This window comes from Gossypium hirsutum, chromosome D10, assembly GCF_007990345.1.
Source record: "Gossypium hirsutum isolate 1008001.06 chromosome D10, Gossypium_hirsutum_v2.1, whole genome shotgun sequence".
In the NCBI taxonomy this organism is placed as follows: Eukaryota; Viridiplantae; Streptophyta; class Magnoliopsida; order Malvales; family Malvaceae; genus Gossypium; species Gossypium hirsutum.
This window is the reverse complement of record NC_053446.1, coordinates 14,149,771-14,176,253: the sequence shown is the minus strand read 5'-3', so window position 1 is coordinate 14,176,253 and position 26,483 is coordinate 14,149,771. Positions and strand designations below refer to the sequence as shown.

At 33.1% G+C, this 26,483-nt stretch overlaps 2 protein-coding genes across 3 annotated transcripts; one reads left to right on the top strand and one right to left on the bottom strand.

Moving 5' to 3' along the window:
• The first annotated feature begins 11,129 nt into the window (after positions 1 to 11,129).
• On the top strand, positions 11,130 to 13,753 carry LOC121222428 (uncharacterized). Of its 2 annotated transcripts, none has more exons than XR_005919700.1 (3): positions 11,130 to 11,563; positions 11,859 to 11,995; positions 13,051 to 13,753. XR_005919700.1 is itself a non-coding variant. In XM_041103188.1 (3 exons), exons 1-2 carry the CDS (start codon positions 11,474 to 11,476, stop codon positions 11,992 to 11,994), a joined length of 390 nt encoding a protein of 129 aa, XP_040959122.1. In that variant the 5' UTR covers positions 11,130 to 11,473; the 3' UTR covers position 11,995; positions 13,051 to 13,753. The 2 variants fall into 2 exon arrangements, 1 of the variants encoding a protein (XP_040959122.1); XM_041103188.1 differs by having other exon boundaries at positions 11,695 to 11,995.
• Positions 13,754 to 14,866: 1,113 nt separating this feature from the next.
• On the bottom strand, positions 14,867 to 15,920 carry LOC107916082 (protein MIZU-KUSSEI 1). The gene has a single exon (XM_016845256.2). It carries the CDS (start codon positions 15,876 to 15,878, stop codon positions 15,183 to 15,185), a length of 696 nt encoding a protein of 231 aa, XP_016700745.2. The 5' UTR covers positions 15,879 to 15,920; the 3' UTR covers positions 14,867 to 15,182.
• Positions 15,921 to 26,483: the final 10,563 nt, after the last annotated feature.

Sequence of the window (26,483 nt, the reverse complement as noted above, 5' to 3'; positions counted from 1 at the left end):
TTTGTTTCCCTTATTTATGGCCTTTCAATCAACATAAATTTCAGTTTTGATCTAAAAAGTGTATTTTTCTTGGTTTTGCTACAAATCAAAAAGGCTACAAGTGTCTTGATGAAGCAATTCGTTTATTTGTTTCTCGACAGGTTGTCTTTGATGAGTATAAGTTTCCCTTTCAGTGGAATTTTTCTTCACAGTCTCGATCGGGCTCTAAAGTGCATTTGCATCAGCAGTCTCTTGTTTCTGTAATTGTGCCTCTACTCCAACATCGGTTTTACCACGGGTCTCTTCTATAACAAGTCCTTCTTCAACAACAAGGGTTATTGTGTCTAAATCTCCTACTGAGGGACAAATTCAAATAGAAGATCCATCAGCAGTTGCTTGTGTCAGTAATACTAACCCTCCTCCATTTGAACCACCACTTGTAGGTTGTGACAGGTCTGTTTCACCTTTACACACCACTTTAAATTTGCATCCAAACAAACTCGGTCGAAGAATAGAATCTATAAGCCTCATGTGTTCTCGACAGTTCTCACGGAGAAGGAGCCCGTATCTATTGCAGAGGCATTCAAAAGTGCTTAGACAAAGGCTGCAAAGAAAGAATATGATGCATTGATCACTAATCAGACTTGGGAGCTAATGCCTTTTCCTGAGGGAAGTAAAACAGTAGGTTGTAAGTGGATTTTTAAAGTCAAAAGGAATACTGATGGCTCGATGGCTAGATTCAAAGGCAGGTTAGTGGTTAAGGGTTCCCTTCAAGAAGCAGGTGTTGATTTCCAAGAGACTTGTATTCTTGTGGTTAAACCAATTACAATTAGGGTGGTTCTTGCCCTAGCTGTCTTGATGGGGAGATCTCTCAAACAAGTGGACATAAATAATGCTTTTCTAAATGGTGATCTGCATGAAGAAATTTACATGGTGCAACCACTAGGCTTTGAGCAACAAGAGAGTAGTGGACAATAGCTAGTATGCAAGCTAAAAAAGGCATTTGATGGTCACTAAACTAACTATATTTACGACAAAGGCAAGCGCACCTATCGAACAATAGTATAGCTATGGTGAGTAGGGAATATCGTATCCACAAGGACAAAGAGTACTAATAATTATCGTTTTTCTATTATTTAGTCGATAAATTGAAGTGATTGTTTTTAATATAAATTTACTAATCTAATTTAACTACGAACGCAACAGAGAATGAAATAGGAAAATACTCGAAGATAACCAATGAGAAAGACAATACCCAAGAAAGAATACCCTTAGAGTTCACCTATTATTCTGAATCTGAATTAAACAATTAATTCACTTGTGTCTTGATCCGTAAAAATCCCTAAATTATGTTAATATCTTTTTCGAGAGTAAGAACAACTGACTCTAGGTTGATTAATTGAAATCTCTTTCTAGTTAAAACCTCTATTGTCGCATTAACTCGATCTATGGATTCCCTTATTAGATTTGACTCTAATCCAGTAGATTTATGTCGTCCTATTTCTAGGATTACATGCAACTCCACTCAATTATGCTAGATCTACTCTTACATAGGGACTTTTGCTCCACTGAAATATGCACATTAAACATGAATTAATATCTTGAAAATATTAAAACACAAAATAAGCATACATAATTTAGAACAAAAATCAAGTATTTATCATGTAAATCAGAAATCAAATAATAAGATTCATCATAAGTTTCATCTTACCTAGGTATCTAGGGAATTTAGTTCATAATCTGAAATGAAAACATCTCAAAATTATGATAACAACAAGACATAAAGAAACTTAATAAAACTTCGACGGAAATTAAATAGAGATCTCCAATCTTGAAGATGATCTGCTTCCGTGTTGATTCTGATGGCGTTCTTCGAGTCTTTTCTTCAGTCTTCTTTGAGCGCTCTCTTCGGTCTTCTTCTAATATGTATTTATAGATTTTAAAATGTCCAAAAAGCCTAAAAATTGGGTTTTTTCGCGTATTTGGAAAGAAGGGTCCGATACCGACACGGGCTGGCACATGGGAATATGGCTAGCCCATATGCGTGTGTCCAGCCTGTGTGGAAATGCCTAGCCCATGTGGATCTTGAAAATAGCTTTTTATGTTTGATTTTGGCTTGTTTTTGGCTTCTTTCACTCCCCTATGCTTACCTAAGTATAGAAACCTAAATTTAAAGGATTAGAAGCATCAAATTCACTAATTTACATAATAAATCATCCAAAAACGCATCAAGAAAGAGATTAAAAATATGTTACTTTTATGGCTTATCAGCATTATACGGTCTCAAGCACGCACCTCGAGCCTGGTTCCATAAGCTAAAGAAGTTCCTTGTAGCTACTAAGTTTGAGGTGTCAAAGGCTGATAATTCTCTCTTTATTCATCATGAGGGGTCTCAGCTATTTTATGTTATGGTGTATGTAGATGACATCATTGTCACTGGGAATGACCATCATTCGATAAATCGATTTATTAAGGAACTCGATAATTAATTTTCTTTGAACGACTTAGGACAGCTAAGCTATTTTCTGGGCATTGAAGTTACTCACACTTTAAATGGTCTTTTCCTCGATCAGAAAAAATATATTCTTGATCTTCTTTGGAGAGCATCCATGGACAAGTCGAATGGATCCCCCATGCCAATGGTGACTACATGTAGTCTGTTTGCTCAAGTTGGAAGCCCTATTGAAGATGAATCTCTTTACAGGAGTATAGTAGGTGCTTTATAATACGTTGTGATCACAAGGCCAGATATTGCCTTATCAGTGAATAATTATCAGTGAATAAAGTGTGCCAGCTCATGCACAAACCATTGGATTCTTATTTTAAAGCTATCAAAAGGATCTAGCATTATTTGTAGGACACCTTGGATCACGGGTTATGTTTCACTCGAGCTTTGAAGCTCTTACTTGAAGGCTACTCAGATGTGAGTTGGGGTTCGTATGTTGATGATCGAAGGTTTACTTCAGGATATTGTGTATTCTTTGGAGGGAACCCAATTTCCTGGAGTTCAAGGAAACCTCAAATAGTCTTGAGGTCCACAGCTGAGGCTGAGTACAGAAGCCTTGCACATCTCACAGCAGAAATATTTGGATCCAGTCTCTGTTATCTGAATTATATGTCCCAATTAAGAACAAAGCCTTGGTATGGTTGACAGTTCAGTAGCTGTTGCTGTTGCAGAGAATCCTATTTGCATTCCAAATTTAAGCATGTAGAGTTGGATCTATTTTTTGTTAGAGAAAGAGTTGTAGATGGTTCACTTCAGGTTGGTCATGTTCCAAGTTAAGATCAGATTGCAGACATCTTTACTAAACCATTATCAACAGGATTGTTCACCAAGTTCAGAAGTAAACTTAAAGTCCTTACCAATAGTCATGAAGTTACAAAGAAGGAAAAAAGTCACCAAGCATGGGGAATGTTATAAGTACTCCAACGTTTACTGTTATTGACTTAGTTAGTTAAAGTAGTTATCTTGTTAATATAGTTGTTGTTGTTATTTCTAGTACAGTTACATTGCTATGTTAAATAGTCATAGCGTTCTGTTTTATACACATTTTCTGAAATCTAAGGAAAGTTTCTTCTTCTTGTTTTTTTGTCATCTAACACTACTCAACTTCCAAACATTCGCTTTGAAATTATGTGCAATACAAATCCAATGTTGTGTAGTCATCGAAGTAGCTTGGAATACCTATTCGACTTTTAATTCATACAAATTCCAAGTTTTTTTATCGAATTTTGTACTTTCGTTATAAAATAAATAAATTGAACATGATTTAAGACACATCTTGATTTTTAGCTATTTTGATATTAAATTTATGTAATTTTGTCAATTTTGAGCTGTTTTGTGCAATGGAAGCAAAATCAACCTTGAAGTCACCTTGGGAGGATTAAATTGTTGGAGCATCTCTGAAGCATTAACTGATGGATTAACAGCCATGCACGCCCCAAATTGACATATTCAGAGTCTCTAAAAAATTAGTTTGCTTCAATTAAAAATTGGGTCGATAAATTTGGACAGCCTGATGCTAAAGAAAGGGCCCAAAGTGACTAACTGAGGAAGGAAGAAGCACATGCCCAAGAAGTAGCCTAAAATCGTCCATCCCTTGCCCAAATAGCTCCCAATGTTGATTAAAAATAATTACAAAACAACCCCTCACCTTTTCGCAAAACCGTTCCAACCTCTCCACTTTTCAAGCCTTCACTTTATGGCACCAAGCTAATTTTAGTAAAGCCACTCAACCCTCTCTTCCTACACGTGGGAAGAGAAAATCAAGGCTCTCCCATGCTATTTTTAGTCGTCCCAAGCTTGTATAAATAATCACCCTCATTGCCTTTCATTCATCACTCATTCATTCACCTCTCATCTCTTCTCCCATTTGCTCTCTCAAACTTTCCCTTCCCCATTTCTGATTTTTCCCTCTTGAAAAAGAGTATTGGAAGTCCTTGGAACATAAACAATTAGCATATTGGAGCCTTTTGTCGACAGAAAAAAGTAGAAAGAAGAAAGAAGAAAGGGATGCACACTAGCTTGACTTCGGAGAACACTGGATTTGTCTTCTAGTCTCTTTCTCTCATTTCTTTTTAATTTGTTTTGAGATTATGAACATGAATGCTAATTCTTTTTGATGTTTCCGATTTTAATTAAAATGACTTAAATTGCGTTTGTATTAGATTGATTGCATTCTGCTTATTTAAATTATTGAAATTGTGTTTGTGATGTTATAGGTCTTGGTAATTTGTTCATTTAGATAAAATCATGCTTATATTACTCTTGCCTTATAATTGTACGATTGCAATTGAATTAATTATTTAATCAGATTGAAATTATAATTAATTGACCTAATATCTAAAAGGTGCATGTTGAATCTTCTTAAGTATAAAATTAGATTAAATGAGTAATAGTATAAACCATTATTATTGCCTTGCATAACCTAAAGATTGTTGTGATTAAACTTGTTTCAGCATAGAAATATATTGTTACTTCACTCTGTCTTATGCATGTTTATGAAAATTAGTTAATTAATTTAACATAGACATATGCTAGAAATGTTAATTAATTTTAATAAGTATTTCTACATCGGTTAACAAAGAACCAAGTTGCCATGGAATTATCCGTAACGTCATGAACGTTGTTTTAATAATTCTAAATCAAAGAATAAGATTAATCTAACACACCTATGTCATATTAATTAAATTTGTTAAAGACTTGCCTTTATTTTGTGTTTTCAACTTACTTAAATTTAATTCTTAGTTAATTTAGGAAATAGCTCATTTCCTTCAAAATATTTTTTTCCACTACCAATTTGCTTAAGTTTATATTTTATAAATATTTATTTGTATAGTTCTTGTGGATATGATAACTCAATATACTTGTCACTTTATTACTTATTACGATTATGTACACTTGCACATTTTTTTCATTGCAGTTATATACCTTATCTTTTACTAAAGCAACCAAATTAGTGACTTGCCAAATCAATAGAATTATTCGAGACTTTTGGTAGGTTATAATACTAATAATAAAAAACTTCATATGTGCAATTGGGATCAACTTTGCCAACTCAAGCCCTAAGAGTCTTAGGCATAAAGAAAACGAAACTCATGAATGATGCACTCTTTTGCAAGCAAGCATGACGTATACTCATACAACCCCACTTCTTATCTCAGTCCATGTTACTCACTAAATATTGAACTTCCCAATATTTTCTCTCAATGCAAGAACCCCTTACAAATTCCTAGACTTGGAAAAACATCCTAAAAGGAAGAGACGTATGCATCCAAGGAATGGACATTCAAATTTGAAACGTGGAAAGGATCTCAATAATTAGAAACAGTATGACACTACATAAACAACCACTAACGAGCTCAATCGACACATTAGCCTCAGAATTATGGGACATACACTTTCACTAATGGGACACACTTCGCATATGAAAGCAGATTGGCAATTATTGAAATCAGGAACTCAAGTCCCATGGATTCACAATAGCCCTAAGACAGGACAAGTATGTTAGGAAATTTAACTTCTCTAGTCAATTCTCTTATAAGGTTGCATAGCGCTTCCTACTAAGCCAATGTTAGACGAGAACCACCAATAATACATAGCGCATCAATTAAAGGGTTCTTTGAAAAATCCAGGTTCCCCCAAGGATTCTCATGTTTTTGGGGGAAGATATGCCATAATAGTCTCCCTCTACGAAAGGCCCTCAACAATCGTCGAATAACCATAGTATCTCACTACCCATTATGTGAACATAATGATGAATCCTTAGATCATCTACTCAGGACATGCCCATTCTCCAAAGCCGTCTAGTTTTGAACTAAACAGTCCATACGAACGGATCACATTGGGATCCCTAACATCTAGGAATGGGTAAGCCACTGGGTGCATGATTACCACCAATCCGATCTTGACCAAATATCCATTTACTAATGGTTGGATCTTAGTCTTGTGGCACAATTGGAAACACAAAAGCAAAGTATGTTTTTCCAAACAAAATCCCAACCCAATTTCAATTATCATGAGCATCCAGACATGCCACGAACATTTCCATATCCTACTGTGCAAGAACACACCCAAAGACCAAACTACATACACCCATGGCAAAGCTACACAACAGCAGGTAGGCCATATCATTCATCAGGATTACCCACCCTTCTCGATTGCTATCGCATTTACTCATAACAGGACTACAACAGCATTTGGAGAAGCGGTGACAATCACAGGATACTTCTCCCCCTTCTATTTGTCACATCCTACACAGGCCACTCCAAAATCCACAACAAACTTCTCTTTGCCAAAACAATCCTAATGAAAATCAAACAACTCGGCATTACAAATTATCAGCTATATCACTAGAATAGGAAGTGGAGGCATATATGCCGTAGCCAAATAAAAACTAATTGGAAACTTGAACCTATACAAAAAGAGATCCAGGCATTCCAGCAAGGTACTTGCTTAACAGAGATGACAACTAGGCATACATTACATCAGCAACCCCACTCTGTTGCCCGCAAAGCAACAATATCAAAGGCATATAAGGGGTGGACCTAAAATCTTGTAGTAGTTATCATGTTCTCTTGATATTTTCTTGTTTACCAAAAAAAAAAATAGTAATAATAATAAGGAAGCATTTGAGAAATAAAGGCACATGCAAACCGATAGTCCATTGGAGACAACTAGACCAGTTCTAGTACCTTATATTGCACTTTTGTCCATTAATTCTTTTGTTTTTTATGAAGAAAGTGGTGATGATAAATTAACAGGGTCTAGTTCTAAATTCCATTCTTTACTTTATAAAAGTTTATAAGTTAGCTTTTTTTTTTCACTTGTTAGATTTAATTTTTGATAAATACACTTTTTTGTATCTGAATTTAGTTTTAATGCTTAAATTGATATTTAAAGTTTTTTTTTCAAATTAATACATGAATTCTATTTTAGTTAGATCCATTTTTGAAAAACCATTAAAATTGGATGGCATAGACCGATTAGACTGATTCATGTGACACACATGCCTCAGTATCAGCTAATTGTACATGCCATGTCAATAAACAAATTAAAACTATATAAATTTAAAAATTATAAAAACATATACTAAAAATCCAATTTTTATGAAAATAAAAAAATATTTTTGAAATTTCATGAAAATATTTTAAATATTTTTATAAATATTCAAAAAATTGAACAATTAGAAAAATTATTTTAAAATTTATAAAATTACTAAATAATATATATTCAAAACATTTGAAAAATTATTTAAAACTACAAAAATAATCAAGATGATATATAAAAATTAAAGAGTCATAAAAATGGAAAAAAAAACTTAGAAATTTTCAATAATTTCAAAAAATTAAATAAAAATATATAAAATTTTAAAAAAGATTTAATATTTTTAAAAAATTACCTTGTTTTAAAAATTTTCTCTGAATTTTCTAAAATTTTAGCCCAAAATTTTATATTTTTCTTGATTTTTTTATTTTTAAATATTATGAATATACATTTTATTTTTATAAAAAATTAAAATAATTTTTATTTTTTAATTTTATATATTTTCTTTATTTTTCAAAAAAAATATTTTTCCAAAATTTAAATTATTTTTATTTTTTATAAAGATAATTTTGATAATTTATGGTGTAGATTATATAAATAATCATCTGACTTTAAAAAATTATAAAATTGTCAGTCAAATTATATTTTATTTTTTTTAGTCCTAAACTGTTGAATCATAAAGGGCAAGTATATGAGATGGAAGTTTAAATATAAAATAAAAATACAAGTAATTTCCATGTCATTTATTGGAAAAAAGAAATCCATAACTCACCATTTTGGCTAATTCCCTGCTTCATCTTCTTCCTAGAAAGGGCCAAAGCTGGTGAGATTTTACAGTCTCTTTTCTTCAACAAATCGCACAATCCAAACAAGGAATAATTAGTTATCTGATATGGGATAATAATTGGATATATAGCATCGTTTTCATCCTCCTCTCCGACTCTCTCCCAATCCCAAAATCTTCAAACCTTAACCTTTATCGAAACATTAATTTCTCAGGTGGCCGATTTGGATGCTACAATGAGCCGCTTCATGCTTTCTTCGAACAAGGAATCCAAGCCGGAATTTCCCGATGCTACTTCTTCAGCTTCAACTTCTGCTTCTAGTTCTCCGGATGAGAAGGTGATCTTGGAGGATGCCATTAACCAGGTTATCAGATTCTCTGTCAAGCAATTCAAAATCCTCGCGAGTGCCTTTTCATTACCATTAAATTTGAGAAATCAAATATGGCAGCCATTGTTGTAAAGTGTTGATAGCTTTGAAGAAAATATGGTATGACTTTTGATTTAATTTTTTAAAATTTTAATTATAAAATGACATGGAAATGATGTGGAAAAAGTAGATCGTTAAAAAATATATATGACATTAAGTTAATTGTGAACTCAACAATTTGTTAGTAATTTCATAGTTTTGGACTAAAAATAAATAAAACAATAAATTGAGTGATTATTTTGTAACTTTTTAAATTTAGGTGACCTAACAAGAGAGTTTTAATAATGGAGTTTACTCTAATTTATATATGATTTTTTTATTTTTTATTTTAATGTGTTTTTGTCGGCATAGCAGATACAATTAATTGGTGATATGGCATATGTGCCACATGTAATAATATGATTGGTTCATATTATCCCATTTGAATGGTGTTACAAAAATTAACTGAAGTCAAATTCGGTTACCAAAACCCCCTAAAAAAATCACTTAAAAATCAATTTGAACATTAAATTCATATGCAAGTACCAAAAATATATTTCCCCTTTAATCTTCATACTTTACAAAAAACTAAAATATTAATTCATTTGTTGGTAAACACATGAACTGGAACTACTAATTATACTAATTTATTGCATATAAATATAAATTAGTGAGTTTTTTGATTTTATTAACTTTTTGCATATAAATTTATAAGTTACTTAATTGTAAAGTTCCACGTTAGCAATTTAAGGATACAACTTAACAATGTTATTTAAGTGAATTAATTTCTCAATATTTTAAAAAAATATATAAAATAAAAGAATAAAATTCATAATTAAACTATTACAAAATTACAGATATTAAAAGGGTAAATTACACCAGCAGTCACTCAATTTTGGGGTAGTTGACAAAACAGTCACCGAAGTTTTATTTCAGTCACTCAGCTTTAGAAAAATAACAAAACAGTCCTTTTAACCATTTTCCATTATAGACGTAACGGAAAAATGACATGGCATTTAACGGTGGGTTAGCTGTCATTGTAACAGTCCTTTTTAACCTTAAACCCCTTTAAGAGTCCTGGGCATAGAAGAAGAGAAAAAGAAGAATAAGAGAAAAAATAGAGGAGAAGAGAAAATAGAAGGAGCTTCATATTAGCGATTCCCAATGGTCAAAATTCGGGAGCTCAAAGATGCTTCCACAGCACCGACACCTCCATGGCCAACGCCCTCCGCCGCACAAGTTGAGTGCATGTGCTAATGCACATACTCAGTTTGTGCATTGATTCTGAAGTTTTTTTCTTCTGATGATAGAATGGACTTGATATCAAGGTTGAAAAATCTAGAAACAGATGAAGAAAAGGAAAAACAAGGCTAAGAAAGTCAGCGATGTAAAGAAGGTAATTGGGGTGTTTGTTTTTTCAACTGTTTTTTCTTGAATTTATTTTATCTATTATTTGTGACTTTGCCCACATTGCAGGCCTAGGCTGGAGAGGCTGCCAAGAAAAAGTGAGATCCCCATAGATATGAACTAAGTTTCATGCAACAATACAATCAAGCCCCTACTTATTTACCTCCATTTATATTGTTTGCCATTGAACTTCAAATGTGTAATGTTGAGTCATTCTTCTTTTGAATATCCATTTGGATTTTTGTATTATGGACCTACTTTACTTGTTCCTATGGAAATTGAAATCTGAATCAGTACCATGTTATGTCATCTAATGCTTTGAAATTTGTATTTACCAATTATTGCTCCTTTCTTTTTCTTTGAATCCTATAGTCTGTTCATGTTTGATTGGAACCACTGGCTTCCATGGTGCTTGAGTGCTTGATTTTTTAGGGATGCGAGTGGCTTGGGGTTGTTCAGCAACTGTTGTTATGGCTCCTGATTTGTAGCCATTGTTCTGTTGTGGGTTTGATCCTTTGGTTTTTGTCGAGCAACAACCCATTTGGATTGAAAGAAAAAAAACCCAAATTCAGGATATGGTAAAAGACGAGGTTGAGGGAGAAAGAAGATGAAGAGAAAGGAGAGAAGAACAAGAAAAAAATAAAAGAAGCATAAAGAGAAAGAGGTTGAGGGAGAAGAAGATGAAGATGAAGAGAAATATGAGAAGAAAAAGAAGAAAGACATAGAGAAGGACCAATCATTTTTTCTTTTCTTCTTTGACCCTTTGATTACTAGTCCAATGTGGCAAATTAACTGCCACATTAGCTAGTTAATTGGCCACAACAGCTATCCCGTTAAGCCTATGACGAAAAACGTTAATGGGTGACTGATTTGTCACTTTTCAATAATGTTAGTGACTATTTTGTTATTTTTCTAAAGTTGAGTGACTGAAATGAAACATAGGTGACTATTTTGCTAGCTACCCAAAATTGAGTGGTTGTTGGTGTAATTTACCTATATTAAGGGTCCGTTTGATTGGTGTAAAATGTTTTCTGGAAAACATTTTCTGAAATTTTCGGTGTTTGATTTGTGGAAAATGAATTCCATAGGAAAATATTTTACAAACACGGGTAAAATCCAAAGCTTTTTTTTGGAAATTGTCTTACCCATTTCTCTACCGTAAGACATTTTCCATTTCTCCTTTCTCTTCTTCAACCTTCTTCAACTCCGGGGAGGATTTCAGCTGATTCGCCACGACTTCCCAATGCGTCCAATGGAAATGTACGATCTCCCTCGTCGTCTTCAACTTTAACGTCACCGGAGAGGGAAAAATTAGATGGCCGAAGCTTGCGATCTCCTTCGTTGTCTTCGATGTCGATCCCGAACCCAGATTCATTATCTCTTTTAGCAGCCATGGACTTAACAACATGCCAGAAACAGAGACCCCATCATATTCAACAGGTTCTTTACTTATTCGAGCTCCTTTAACTCTTGATTCTGATTCTGAATATGAACTTTAAACTGCAAGTACTGTTGGCGGGAGTAGTGTCTATAATTATGAGAATAACAGTGAGTTAGGGGGTTCTGAACAGGGTTTTTTGAGTGGTAATGAGGAGTTCGAGACTGGTTCAGAGAATGATAGGCCTTTAGATGGAAACCCAGATAAGGGAATTGAATTGGGTGGTGAAAATAATGGTGGGGTTAGTGAAAGGTACAAAATTTATGTGGCTAACAAAGATGACGATGATTTGGATAGCTTGGAGAATTCAATGGCGAATGAGGAAGAGAGCGGTGGTGTTGATGTTCCTGTCGCTCAGGTGTCAATGGATGATGAAGTGTTATTCTCCCAACTTAGCACCAAAACTTTTAGTTTAGAAGTGGAATCAAAATAAGGTATGGGATATCAGTATTCAATCCATTTATTTTATTACTTAAAATTAACTAGGGTCTTTGTTAAAGGTTTTTTTCTGGTTTTGGGGGGTGATTTTGTTTTCCCAAGTCACCGAGTTTCATGGTTTGTTGCTTTGTTTCTCGGTATTTATTTTTCTTCTTATATATGATGCAAATTGAATGCATTTGAGGTCTGAAATAAGTTTTTTTTAGCTGAATTTTTAGTACCAAGTTTTCTTTGAGATAACATGTATGTTGTTGTAAAAGGTATAATCTTTATGTTCATGCATGTTCGAAAGTAATTGTCTTTTCTTCTTTAAACCCTGCCTTTTTATGTTTTTATCCTTGAAATCTTCACTCTTTTAGGGAAATATAAAACAATTTCATAGTTTCATATTAAATAATGAATGTTTGTTTTGTTTCATTGCAGAAAAGCTTCATGTTCTTTTAATTTCACTTACAACTTTTAGTTCTATGTTAGCAGCATATCGCTGGTTTGATTTTGTAATTTTTTTTCTTTGTTTTACTGTAAAAGCTTTAGCTGCATGAATCTATTAGATGCTTTCTGTCCTTTTAATGAATGAGCTGCTTTTTCTTTCCCTTTCAAGTTCCTATATAAACCTTTTTCATGTTAATTCCTTGCTGATATTTGTTTATGAAACATGTTTTACCTGAAGATTGAAATAAAATTTTTTTATATATCTTGCATCATCCTGCCTGCCTACTATTTCATTCATACAATCTTCTTTGCCAGCTATGTTACGCATGAAATCCATCTATATTTTTACTCTAAGGGCTGAAAACTTGTACTGGTGTCCATCTTATGCATGGCAGACGTGTTAGGTTATTAACACATGTAGGATCTTTCCTGTTTTATGCTATGTACCGTTTTGTTGTCATCATCATTAGTCGGATTAAGAAGATTTGAACTCCTTTTCCTTTCCATTTGGTGCATCTTTTTTCTTGTTTGATTTCATCTGATATAAAAGAAAAGCTGGCGTTTCTTGATTTCTCCATCATAAAATATAGCTAATGCCTTTTGTTGACCTTCTATGCAGAATTCATCCGATTCTTCTCTTTGATGTGTTATTCGTGCCAAGCAGCAGTTGTTGGAAATTGTTGGGTGATTTAACTTATTCATAATAACAGTGCTATCGGTTAAATACGCAGAAAGGTTTTGCAGTGCTCCGTTGTTGTCTTTTGACTCATAGAATTAAATAAAAGAAACTTCTGCAATGCAAACGTCTTAGAAACATAAAATTACAGGCAAGTGCATTGATTGGCCCGTGCAAGAGCTGGAGTCCTATTGTTGGCCTCCCAACCAGAGTTTAGAGCCATACCAGTCAGGTTCTGATGATGGCAGCAATAGTGTGCAACATTCAGTTCCTAACCTGGAGCGATACTGCACCATTGATTCATCGTCCAGTATGCAGAATTCTTCTTCGACAGCCAATTTTTCACCCGATGGCAGTCTTGTTTCGCAGCAAAACTACACTTACCCATTGGACCTTCATCATTCCCCGGAAAATAGGTGTGCTACACCAGTAAGTGGTTCTTGTGTAATAGACAATGAAAATGACTTGGGGCTTATGGTGAGATAATGAAGTAGTTTGTTACGACTTTGGACCTGTGTTTAACAATTCACAGTAGTTCAAATTTAGATGCTACTTTCGAAGCATGTTCCTTTTTAAGGTATATTATGCACTTGGACAATGTTGTTACTATGTGGTGTACTACTAATTATGTATTTGGATAATATTATTAATTTCTAGTACTCATTGTGGTTTCGAAACAATTTATAATTATTCAATACTTGTTTTTTTAACACAATTACAAATAATTTATTTGATATTAGTTTTTTCAATTTAACGATTAATGTTGTAGCTTAATAATTGAGTATTATTATAAATAAATCATTGCAATATATGTAAAAATAATTTAAAATATAAAAATTATTAATATATATTAATATATGTAAAAAAAAATTTTCCGGAAAATATTTTCAGGAAATCTGCCAAACAGCAGAAAATATTTTACACAGATTCAATCAAACACCAGAAAATATTTTCTGGTAAATCATTTTACAGAAAAGTAAAACATTTTCCAGAAATAATTTTACGGAAAACATTTTACTGGCAATCAAACGGACCCTAAAATTTTATTTTAAAAAATTAATTATGAATAGGTTGGAGCGTATTTACGAATTATTTTAGAAATCTCAAATATTAACTAAACTTATTGTATTCACAGTTGGCTTTCAATTTTATGGATTTGATAGTGAAAATTTTTAATTAAATTCAGTAATGAAAATGAAAATATTGTATCTTTCATTCTTTAGTGTGTGTAGTCTAAGCGATACAATCAGTTTGTTAACCTTGGTTACAGAGTGCAGTGGACGAGATAATTTAACAAAAATAATAATAAAAGAGGAATAAGGAAGTGAGATAGATCATTTTGAATTGTAATTTCTGGTAAAAAGAAAGAAAGAGAAAGAATTGGCGGAAAAGAAAAAGTGAAAAGGTGAGAGCAATGCATAGATCCTCCTCCCATGTGCAGATTACAATATTTGCACACGCTCCGCCCTCATTCAATCATTCTTTATCAAGGAATCAAAACCAGCTCACACCTAACATTTCAACTATGTCTTCCCTTCTTCATTTGACATTCACTTTTAAAAGTACTATATATATATATAATACCCTAAACCCTTCTAATCTATATCTTTGTTTGTTGGTATGATGGAAGTGTGAACTGTTCAAATTCTTCATCTCAACCCATCTTTATTTTGCCTGCTTTATATTCATGGAAAATTGGAGTGACATGGTATTTTAACTAAACCTTAAACAAGACCAGTTTCATTATTGTTTGCCCAATGGTGGGATTATTTTGGATTATGAGACATATGGGGACGTTCTTGCCAGAATGCGCTTTCGCTGTCTTTGATGTTCATACCCTGTAATTAACCCATTCAAATGTTTACATTCACATATCAATCACAACAAAGGCAAAATTAGTGATCATTGTTACGCAAACCTGGCTCTTTAACCGCGTTGTTAAAGCTATGCCAATGAGCACAGCTCAAAAAGAAGAAGAAAAAAAAAAGAAAAAGAGGGGGGTTTGGCTAAATAAAACCGGTTCAGCTCTCCGATCCGCTGGTTACGATATAAAAAACTGCGACCGCTACTGCAATTTAATTCCGAGATGAGCGTGAGCGGAAAAAGAAGATACTGAGTTCTTGACCAACATTCCCTTCAGGATCAATCAAATGGAAAGATTCAGAATCAGTTGAACCACGAATTCTCTGAAAGTTAGCCCTCAAGTACATTAGTTCATCATCCTCATTGTCAACTTCTTTTCCGCTGATCGTTCCAGTGCCCACGACCACCGAACTCATTTTCCTTAAAGCATCCGTATCGGCTTTCGACGGCTGGCGTTTAACCGCATACCCCACTTTCCTTCCATTGCAGTACATAGTCCACAGCGGCATCGGAAAACCCGACTCGGAATCGGTGCAATCCAGCGTAATCCGAAGGATACCACCTCGCATTTCTCGAGCCAAAACTGGCGTAGGGACTGCAAATTCAAGGAGGAGAATTGGGTTGGTGGACTTGGAGTTTGCTTGGATACAAAACCGGACTTTTCCCCTCCGATAACTGAAGATGGTGCCCGTAATAACACTATAATTAGAACTGTAAAGATGCCTTGGATGATGGGTTTGGTGTTTATTTTCTGGGTCTTGGATGAGGGTGCGGTTGCAGGTGGGGATAAGGAGTGCGATAAGGGAACGGAGAAGCCGCCATGAACGGACTTGTTTCTGGCAGTCAACTGAGGTAACGCCGGCATTTGCTAAGTGGGTTGTGGTGGAAGTGACTGTCGGGCAGGACATGATAATTTGCCTTTATGTCAAAATATGGGAAGCTTGGCTTGTGGGTGGTTGGAAATGGTTCAGGCTTATATAGGAGATGACAATGCCTTTTTTTTTTTTTTTTTCCTTTTTGTTCTCTCTTTAAATCTATTAGGAAAAATGTTGTGTGACAGTTCTTAAATCAATCTTTAACCATTGATTTTAAAATGATAATTCGATAATTTATTTTTCTAATTTAATTAATAAAAAATTGTAGTGATAATGATGTTTCAGTTTATTTGTAACAAATTAGACGTAATTTTTTTAATTCAGCCTAGATGTTAGACTTAAGTTTGGAAGATTATATTAGCCACCGAAATAGTAGCTATCTGAGTTTTTAAAAACGGTCTTTTTAAAAATTTTGTTTAATTTATTTAGAAAACTTAGTTAAGTATTTGATTTATTGAACCTCAAGTTTTATTTATTACCCAACAACAGAAAAGATGTAATTACTTTTGTTTTTAGTAAAATAGGGGTTTATCATATAATAATTACCTAATAACCTAATTTAAATTTATAAATGAATATCATGCAAAATAAAATTCAAAACTAAATTCTAAGTTCCATGACACCGTTCATAAATAAATAATATAATTTTTTAAGGAAATAATGGATAATAATGAAACTTAAAAAATTTATGAAAAATGAAACTAAGTTGAGTCCCTCCTGATGTTGTGTCCACGTCCTTACCTTGAAGGTTATCTAAAAATATAGAAATTAAAGGGTAGCGAGCTATGACACTCGGTGTGAGTTCATTTACAATAAAGCCAATACAAACAATTGTTAGGCTACATTAAATAGCATTGTATATAATTAAAATAGATAGCAAGTCAGGTCAAAGTACGGTTTTTCAATGCAACAATTACTTAAGCATTAGAACTCACAATCACATATTTCAAAATAATCAATTTTTCAAAATTTCCCATTATAACCATATAGGATATACTCACATTTATATATATGTATCTATTCATATGCACATAAATCACATAACATAACTTTTAGACATGTATGCACATGATATCAAAGATGCCATACAATTTTAGTTTTAAACAGGATTTATCCTACCCCACCACTACACACCATATTGGGAGTTTCTCAAAACTCCAACCACCATCAAACCAGATTGTGGAATAGCCAACGTTAGTTTGCAGTTTTTACTACCAATGGCTGTGGACACACAACAAACTGATGCAGTTGGAATCTACTCTGGTTGTAGGTACACAACAAAATATTACAGATGAAACCTACCAATGACCGTGGAAGCACAACATACTCGCAAATAAAAGCTGTTAGAGGGTTGTGATTGCACTGTAAACTGACGCAGATGGAATCTACTCTGACTGTGAATACACATCAAACATTTAAATGAAGATATAGTGCCATTACTTCCTCCGATCATATCGACCCAACCCATGCAATGCAATATAATCGATTTAACACATTCATATATTGAAATATTTAATGTTCTAAAACATGGAAATTAAGTAGTAAAGTCATGTTTTTCATATATTCGATTTGACAATAATTTAAGGCACATCATCCATATGATCACAACAAATATATATACGGTAACATATACCATTCGTAATTATGCAAACATTCATAATCACAGATAAATACAATATTAATTCGATCATTCATGGATTCTAGCACACCTCAAATCACCAGGGACCCAATTGCATAATTTAATTCACTAAAAATAGTTTGAAACCTATTCAGGGACTAATCTGCTCAAAACATAAAATTTTGGGTCAAAACTATAATTTCTTGGTTCTAGGGGACACACGGTCGTGTGACTGAATCGTGTGACAAGCCTTAAGCCGTATGGAAGGGGTACACGGTCGTGTGGTCTGAGACGGTTTTGATTTTGTCTTGACTTTCTCGTAAAAGAACACACACCTGACTTCCGAGGTCTCATACGATGATCCTCACGTTCGAATATAACTCTAAATACCTACAATGGGTCTTTCGATCAACCAAACACAAGAATTAATATCAACTTTCAAGATCTATCAAAACTATCAAGATTTTAGGGAAAATTCGTAAAAGATTTATATCCGAATAGATAGATCGACAAGAACGATGTTTACTTTAAAGTTTAAGGTTCTACAAAATCAGAAATATGAATGTTTATTGATCTTGGCATGTTAGAACAGAATTAACAGTATTATGCTAAATCAACATGAAGGATGGATTGAACGGGTTTCGATCTCAAACTCGTGATCAAAATAAAATTTCCAGCAAGAGAGAAGGAAATTATTGCAAAAGAAAAGTTGAAGAAAGAATGGGGAAGAAATTATTTTTAGGTTGAAAAAAAAACCAAAATTCTAATATGATTAGGAAGGAAGTTAAAAAGCTAGGTTAAGCAAATTTTAGGGACTGCTTTGGAAAATTACCCTTATTGCCGAAATTAAGAAAAAAAATGGGAGAAATGGAGTTGGCATGGATAGAACTTAGGACAAGGGGGAATTATGTTAAGGCCTTACCATTGAACCAATAAACTCATTATTAGTCATTTCCTACCACATTTAATACTTATACTAGCTTGATTTTGATTTTTAGTTGCTGAAAAATTAAAAGGGAAAAGTGAAAATAGTGGGGCTTGAGTGTTAGTTCTCTAGGCAAGATACTAAGTTGTTTACCACCTAAACTAAGGCTTCTTCCATGATGTTTTTAATAATTCTAACTATATAATTTTTGGGATGTTACAGTTCTCCCCTTCTTAAAGAAATTTCGTCCTTAAAATTTACCTGGTTTGAATAAGTGAGGATAATGTTGAGAAAACGTGTCTTCTGTTTCCTACGTGGCTTTCTCGACTCCATAGTTTCACCACAAGACCTTAATAAGAAGGATTCATTTCCTTCTTAGAGCCTTTACATCTCGTTCTAGAATTCTCACAGGTTCTTATTTGAAGGAAAAATTTGGTCGTACCTCGATATCCTTGATTAGGATGATATGGAAAGGATTAGAACGGCAATGTCTCAACATGAAAATGTGGAAGACATTGTGAATATAATCCAATTCAAGAGGTAATTCATGTTGATAAGCAACTAGATCGGTTCTCTAAGGATTCGGTAAAGTTCTATGAATCGTAGACTTAGCTTACCCTTTCGACCGAACCTTAATACCTTTCACCATGGGAATATCTTAAGAAATACTTGATCATCGACATTGTACTCAATGTCTTTCCTTTTTAAATCCACATACAACTTCTATTCATCGAAAGTCGTATTTAGTCTTTCTTGAATTAACTTAATCCTCCCCTCGGACTCTTGTACTAACTCGAGACCTAAAATTTTCCTTTCACCTAGTTCGATCCAACCCAAAGAAGTTCAGCACTTGCGACCATACAAGGCTTAGACTCACACTTAATAAGGCTTGCCCCTCATCGTCCTGGGACACACATAGAACCACATTAGGTAATAACATTTCTTAAATTTTTCCATATGATGTCATAACCCACCAGTTACGATCTTACATGATATGGTCTTCTTCCTATATGATGTCATAACCCACCAGTTATGATCTTAAACGATATGGTCCTTTACGATCTTACATGATATGGTCTTCTTGCTATAAGATTCATGTTTTTAGTCCTGACAGACCCCTTTGACAACTCCGGAGATAAACACAGACTCATCAAGCAAATGACATGCTCATGATAGACATATTCATGCTTACTAGACACACATGCATTTCACATCAGACTCGTTCATACTTTCAGACACTTTTACACATTTCTTATCTTCAAGATTTATGTTTCTCACTTAGACCATCAAATTTTGTAGTTTTACTACATTTTGCAGAAGATTCTAAACATATATCATACATGTAAGATTCATCTTAGGAACTCACCTGATAACCTCAAAAAGTAGCTTAGCCTTCAGATGCATCATTTAGTAGGATACTACAACCTCCTCTATCGTGTAGAACGAAAACACTTCGTTAGAACCCATTTTAGTAACCATTATCATCATTTACATCTAGACATCTCTCAAAGTCATGTTTCTTCAATCATACTTACAGATCTATCCTTCCTTGACAAACAGAGTCACGAAACATACCTTGATGTGAAGAATATCACTAGAAATTTCTAGGATTTCAACCTTAGCTTAGAGCAGTGTTTCTATCTTTTTTTAGCGCTAGATCTTAATTTTTCTCTGATGGAAAAGGGTGAATAAGATAACCTTCTTCTTAACTCTATCGAAGTGTCCCTTTAGTTTCCATGGGAACTTGGTAAACGGCACATCAAGACTGAGTGGTCTTATCAAAATATGTCACCTTTGAGAACTTACTCAACTACTCCTTTAGCTTTTAACCCTTCTAGTCCTCGTCCAGTTAATTTCTAACTAGCTTTCCTCACAATTTAACTGGCACAAGACCATAATAGCTACAATGTGTACTACGCTACTAGCGTGAAGTTACATTCTAAAGGTCGTTTTACATAAACATAAGTCTCATTCACTACTTGTAGTTATCTGACGTAAAATTCTTATTTACTTATTTTCTTTTCAGTGTCCACCCACTCTATACGTCGCAATGGGCTTTTGGGTAAACACTACTTCGCCTGCCATACTTCTTTATAATTTTACGCCATATATATGTACATTCTTACCGGTACTCCTTGATTTGTCATACTTACCTCTCTTCAGAGTTAGCCATTAGCTTCGTTCTTTCAGAATATCATATACACTGTACTTTCCAGAGTTCACCATACTTATTGTTCCTTCTTTTTGTTCCGAGTCCATCAGACTAGGGCACCACTGGCGCATTCGGGAAGTCCTTACACTTAACCAAGTCCCCGCATTGGGCACTTAAAACTAATTCTTTAAAACATATTCTTATAGACAATATTTCAAACTTTCAGGGCTCCACCTAGGGGTGTACTCATAGATTTCAGTTTATTAAATAAATCCAATCGCTTTATTTATTTAGAACTTATTTCGAAATACTCGACTACTAGGGCTTCGTCATTCGGGATGTTACAAACGGCTAATAGGGTGTGCCTATTTTGATAGGGATTCAGACATCTCTTGTATTGGGTCCAATTATATGTGCTTCTTGGACTTTTAACCTAACACTTTATAATTTAATTCAACCCAATATATGTTTTACTATTTCTCGAAATAAATATTATTTATTTAATTAATTTAAATTAATTAATTTTTTCAATTAAATAATTTTCTCAACCTAATTCTAATTCCATTAAAATCATGACAAATTTACTGTAAAATAATCTATGGGAAAATATATTTGATTTCTACATTTAATGGATTCACCGTGACCAATTAATTTAATTCCATTTTTGAACTTCAATTAATTAAATAATAATTAAAAAAACTTAATTTCATTCTCGAGTCATTTTCATACTTAGTGAAAAACCACATTAATTCCCAAATGTAGCTCATTTATCTAACTTTATCATTTCTATCCATTTTTGTTCATTTGATTCAATATGCAATTCATTTTTGGTTTCAACGAGTTAAAGGAAAGACTGATTGGACATATGTAATTAAGGCTAAAATTATTTATAATTAAGTTTCAGCTTTTCACCTATTAATTATGAACTCATTTTAGTCACGAAGTTATTCCACTATACTTTATGACTGAGCTCTCCTTAATAACATACCATTATGAAAGCTACTCGATCAATGCTCATCCAAGGATCTTATCATAAGTGTGTTACCCCCATAGGATATTCTTCATCTCTTTGGGATAAATTCGTTAACCTTACATCTTCCTTCATAAAAATTCAATTACCATCAAATAGTAATAAAGGCATTCATCGCAAAGGCAAACAACTCGTGGCCACGTTTACTTTTCATTTATCATGTAATGCCAATGAGAGGATATCATTTACCCATGTCTTGAGTTATGAATTTCACTATAGTGAATGGTACTACATACTGCAGAAGTCATATACCTAACGCACCAGCTTTCGGCTTCTTATTTGTTTAAACTCGGACTTTTACTTATGTAATAGCTCGTTTTTCAATGGTGTCAAAAACAGTGGTTTCGAGACCACGAATTCGAAGAGTTCATAAATATTAATACTTATGAGTGAAGTATAGTATTATTGAAATTTTGATTTAATAAATTTCGTTAATTGATCGTATAGTCAAGTTCAAGTGGTTTTTGAAAATGAGGTATCGGGACCTCATTTCTGTAAATCAAACCTGTAAATATTTTATTAAATATTAATGGAGTAATTATATAGGTGTATTGAAATTTGGTTAAAAAATTTTGGTGATTTGATAGTTAATTAAGGAACAGGGACTAAATCGTAAAAGATGTAAAAGTTCAATACTATTGATAGTTAATTAAGGAACAGGGACCCCTTTTAAATGTTGGTGGATGGTTATGTTATGTTTTCAAATAAAATAATGTAATAATTAAATAATTAAAAAGAATAAATAATAGGTAAAACATGGAAAATGTGTTATCTTCATATTTTCTTTTGTTCAACCGAAACTACCATGGTTGAGAAACCAAGCTTTGGTCAAGATTAATTCCATTGCATTGTATATATTTTTAACTCGTTTTTTATTATTTTTATGTTTTTGGAGATCGTTTTAGCTTAATCTAGCTAACTCAGGGGTCAATTCGTAAAACTGTTAAAATTTTAGGGATTTATCATGAATGATTTAAGTGTGCTTGTGAATTTAATTGATAGATTATTAAGTTTGGTTGTTAAAAAGAAGTATTTTGTTAAGTGATTTTTAGTAATTTTAATGTTTAGAGATTAAATAGTAAAACTTTGAAATTTTTGTAAAAACATGATAAATATGGGTTGTAGAGGGTCCCTAGTAATTTCGACTAGCATGAATGGTGGTTAAAAATGGTTAAATTGCATAAAGGTTAAAATATCATGGGAAATTTTGTAAATTCACATTGATAAGGGTTATAGGCTTGAATTAATTATGTAAACTATTTGAATTATTTAATTGAATAAAAATTATTATTTAGATTAAGAAATGGGCCAATCGGACTTAAATCATGGAAAAATAAAGTATCGAACTAGTCATCGGCTTTGTTTTTACAATTGTTTTCGTTGAGGTAAGTCCGTATATTGCTTAAACTTGTTAATTTTTATTTTGGATGAATGGTTAATTATTGTTGTGATCTATATAATATTAATTGTTTATAAAATGTTAACTAGTGTCTTGGACTAAATTGTATTGATAATCAAACTGATGATTATATGTGAAGAATGTGAATTTCATGGATGTATTTTTGAAATGGTATAATGTAATGAAGTTAAAGGATTGGATATGGAATTTGTCCCATTTGAACCTCATGAATACTTAGGATACAAATTATATGTCATTAAGGGTTATTTACAATTTCAGGTGTTGGTCTTGGATGTCCTACTGATGACTGAGATCATGCATTTGTTGCTGGTTCTCCACAGCTCGTGTGAGCAGCATTGTGTAGCCTAGCATCCTAACCCACAGCTCATGTGAGCATATACAGTTACATGTTACATTCACAACTTGTGTGGGCATTTCTCGAGTATCCAATGTTATTTCATTTGGTTTAACGGGTGTTAAAGACTTAAATGAATGTGTATATAAATATGAAATGTAATATGATCAAAACATGTGAATTGGAAGATGTTGATATAAATACTTGAAATAGGAAGCTAAGTTATCAAACATATGATGGATGAAATATGTACGGAAATTTTTATTATTACATGTTCTTTAATTTGTAGGAATTATATGTTTCGTTGATACACTTACTAACTTCTGAAGTTATGTTATGTTTGGTTGATACACTTACTAACTTCTGAAGTTATGTGTATAGGAGTGAAATGTATGCACATGATCTAAAGAATGAACCCATGCTTGAATGGTTTAAATATAACATGTACGGAAAGTTTAAGTTCACATTATATGAGCTTACTAATGCTAATTACTTATGTTAGTTGTTTATCATTCTGTAAATCATCGGAAAGCTCAACCGATTGGAATCAAGTTAAAGTAGATTCACACTATCCATCCTTCATCTCGGTAGAAGATTTAGGTATTTTGATATCGGGTTATAAATGGCATGTACTAGGAGCCTTTAAGTTATTTTGTTTATGATGGTGTTGTTTATAAGTTAGTTTGAGTACGTTTTGTGTTTGTATATATATATGTTTGCTATCTTTGGGTTATGTTTGTGACTGGTAGTGCTTTTGGTCATTAACTAAATGCCTATTATGATTAGCTTGATATAAGGTAAATGGATGTGATGAAATGGAAGTTGTAGTATGTCTTAAAGGTAATGTCTTGTAAATATTGAGTATGGGTTGTTTAAATGTTTAATTTGTGGTAACAATAAGGGTACATTGGATAGACATTTAGATTGAATGATATGTGTGTTCTGGTCACTTTATTTATGCCTCTTAAAAGTAGATGGCTTATGGCTTAATAGAATGTGATTGAAATGGTTATTTGGTATGTTTGCTACATGTTTGAGGTGTGAACTTGTAGCATTGTAATTGAATTGATTTGTTGTTTGAATTGAGGTGCCAAGTGATGGCATATTGGTTAGGCACATAGATTGAATGATTTTGTCATGTTTTAGGTATGTTTGAAGGTGTTTTAACTTGTGAAAGTGATTGAAAATGGCTTGACTTGGTTCTAAAGTAATTATTGTTGAATGAGCTTGCATTAGGGGTTATTTTGAAAGCACACGGCCTAAGACACGGGCTGTCACATGGTCGTGTGCCACACACGGTCACACCACACGGTCATGTGTCTTTTGATTTTTAGTGCAAGATGGTCTACACGGTCTCAGAGAGTTACACAATCTGGCGACATGGTCGTGTGACCTTACATTGAATATTCACACAGTCTGACACACGGTCTACGACACAGCCATGTGGGGTTATTTCAAATACCAACACGAGCTGGCACCTAGGCTAGGACATGGCTGTGTGTCCCATAGTTCGAATGTTACAAGGTAGGATACACGGTCATGTTTTGAGCCACACGACCTGGGCTTTGTCACACGGCCGTGTGACCCTTGTTTCCAAAATTTTCAAAATTTTTTATTTTATTTCAAATTAGTCCCTGAATGTTTCCAAACTATTTTTAAGGCCCTATAGGCTCGCTTTAAAGCTCGTAATTGTATATATGCTATGAATAAAACATGATACTGAATGTTAATATTTAAATTTGAATAATTTTTTATATATGATATGGAATATTTTGATTTGTACTGTAATATTTCGTAACCCTAATTTGGTAACGGAGACGGGTTAGGGATGTTACAACTTACATCAAAGTATACGAGTCATACACACATATCCCATCATCCACTTAGGATTAAGGTATACCGAATTCAGGATCTGTTCTACTTGGGTCTTGTCCAATGAACTATCAGTCCAATCAGTCACATCTATATCTCCATCTTCTGGGAGTCATCCACTCCGATGCCCAAGACAAAAAATCTCCCCAATTGGACTTGATCGATAACATATTAGTATTTCAATCAATTTGCTCATTTCCGATTAGACTAAGGACATGTTTAGGTTCATCTACTAATATAAGTTATATTTTTGTATTACGATCCGATCACATAATACCACTTAGTATTAGTTAAAAATTAGATAACCAGTGAGCTAATATTTGCTTCTATTTTGCTTTGCATGCAAAAACATTGAGGACAATATACAAAGGGTATTAATGTATTTCATGCATAATTTTATTAAATCAATCTGTTTGAGAAAATACAAGTGTACATAAACAAAATACTACAGTTAGGGCACAAGATCCAACAATAATTAGCAGTAAAAATTGCTTCCCATAATCTTTTAAAAGCATCGAAGCTTACTAACATAGATTTGTCAAATCCATCAAAATTCTATTTTTTTTTTCATTTTACCACTTCATTTGATACGAGAAAATAAAGGGGAGTGGTTTCATGAATAGTACCCTAAGAATTGAATAAAAGCATTTAATCAAAGCTATGAAACTCACCTCATATGTCACTCATAAATCTTGTTATTTTTCTCCCAAAACGATTTTGTATCTGTTTTATAAAAGTGAAAAACTTCTCGAAATCTTAACTTTTGCTTTTCAACAGATAAACATATGTATATCGTGAAAAATCATCAACAAATGTTAAAAAAAATACATTCTTCCACCTCATGTTAGAATCCTTCCAAAATCACAAATGTCAATGTGTATTAATTCTATCAGTTAAGAATTTCTTAACTTCCATAGTTTTGAAAGGTTTTCTTATGATTTTGATCATGCTACGTGATTCACACTTTTCAAATTCATTCTCTAGTTTAGGAATTAACATGAAAGAATCTAGCATGCCACACATTCACACAAGAAATTATATAAGCAGAAAAAACTGGAATTTCATTCATTTGAATATTGAGTTTAAACATCCCTTTACAAGCATAACTTTTCCCAATAAATATGTCTCTTTCATAAGAATAAATTGATCTGATTCAAAAACTTGTTTAAATTCAACTTCTTTTAACAGAAAAGAAGAAACCATTTTTTCTAATTTCAAGAACATGCCAAACATCTTTAACAATCAACTTTTTACTGAAATTAAGTTCAACGCTACCATAGGGCATTA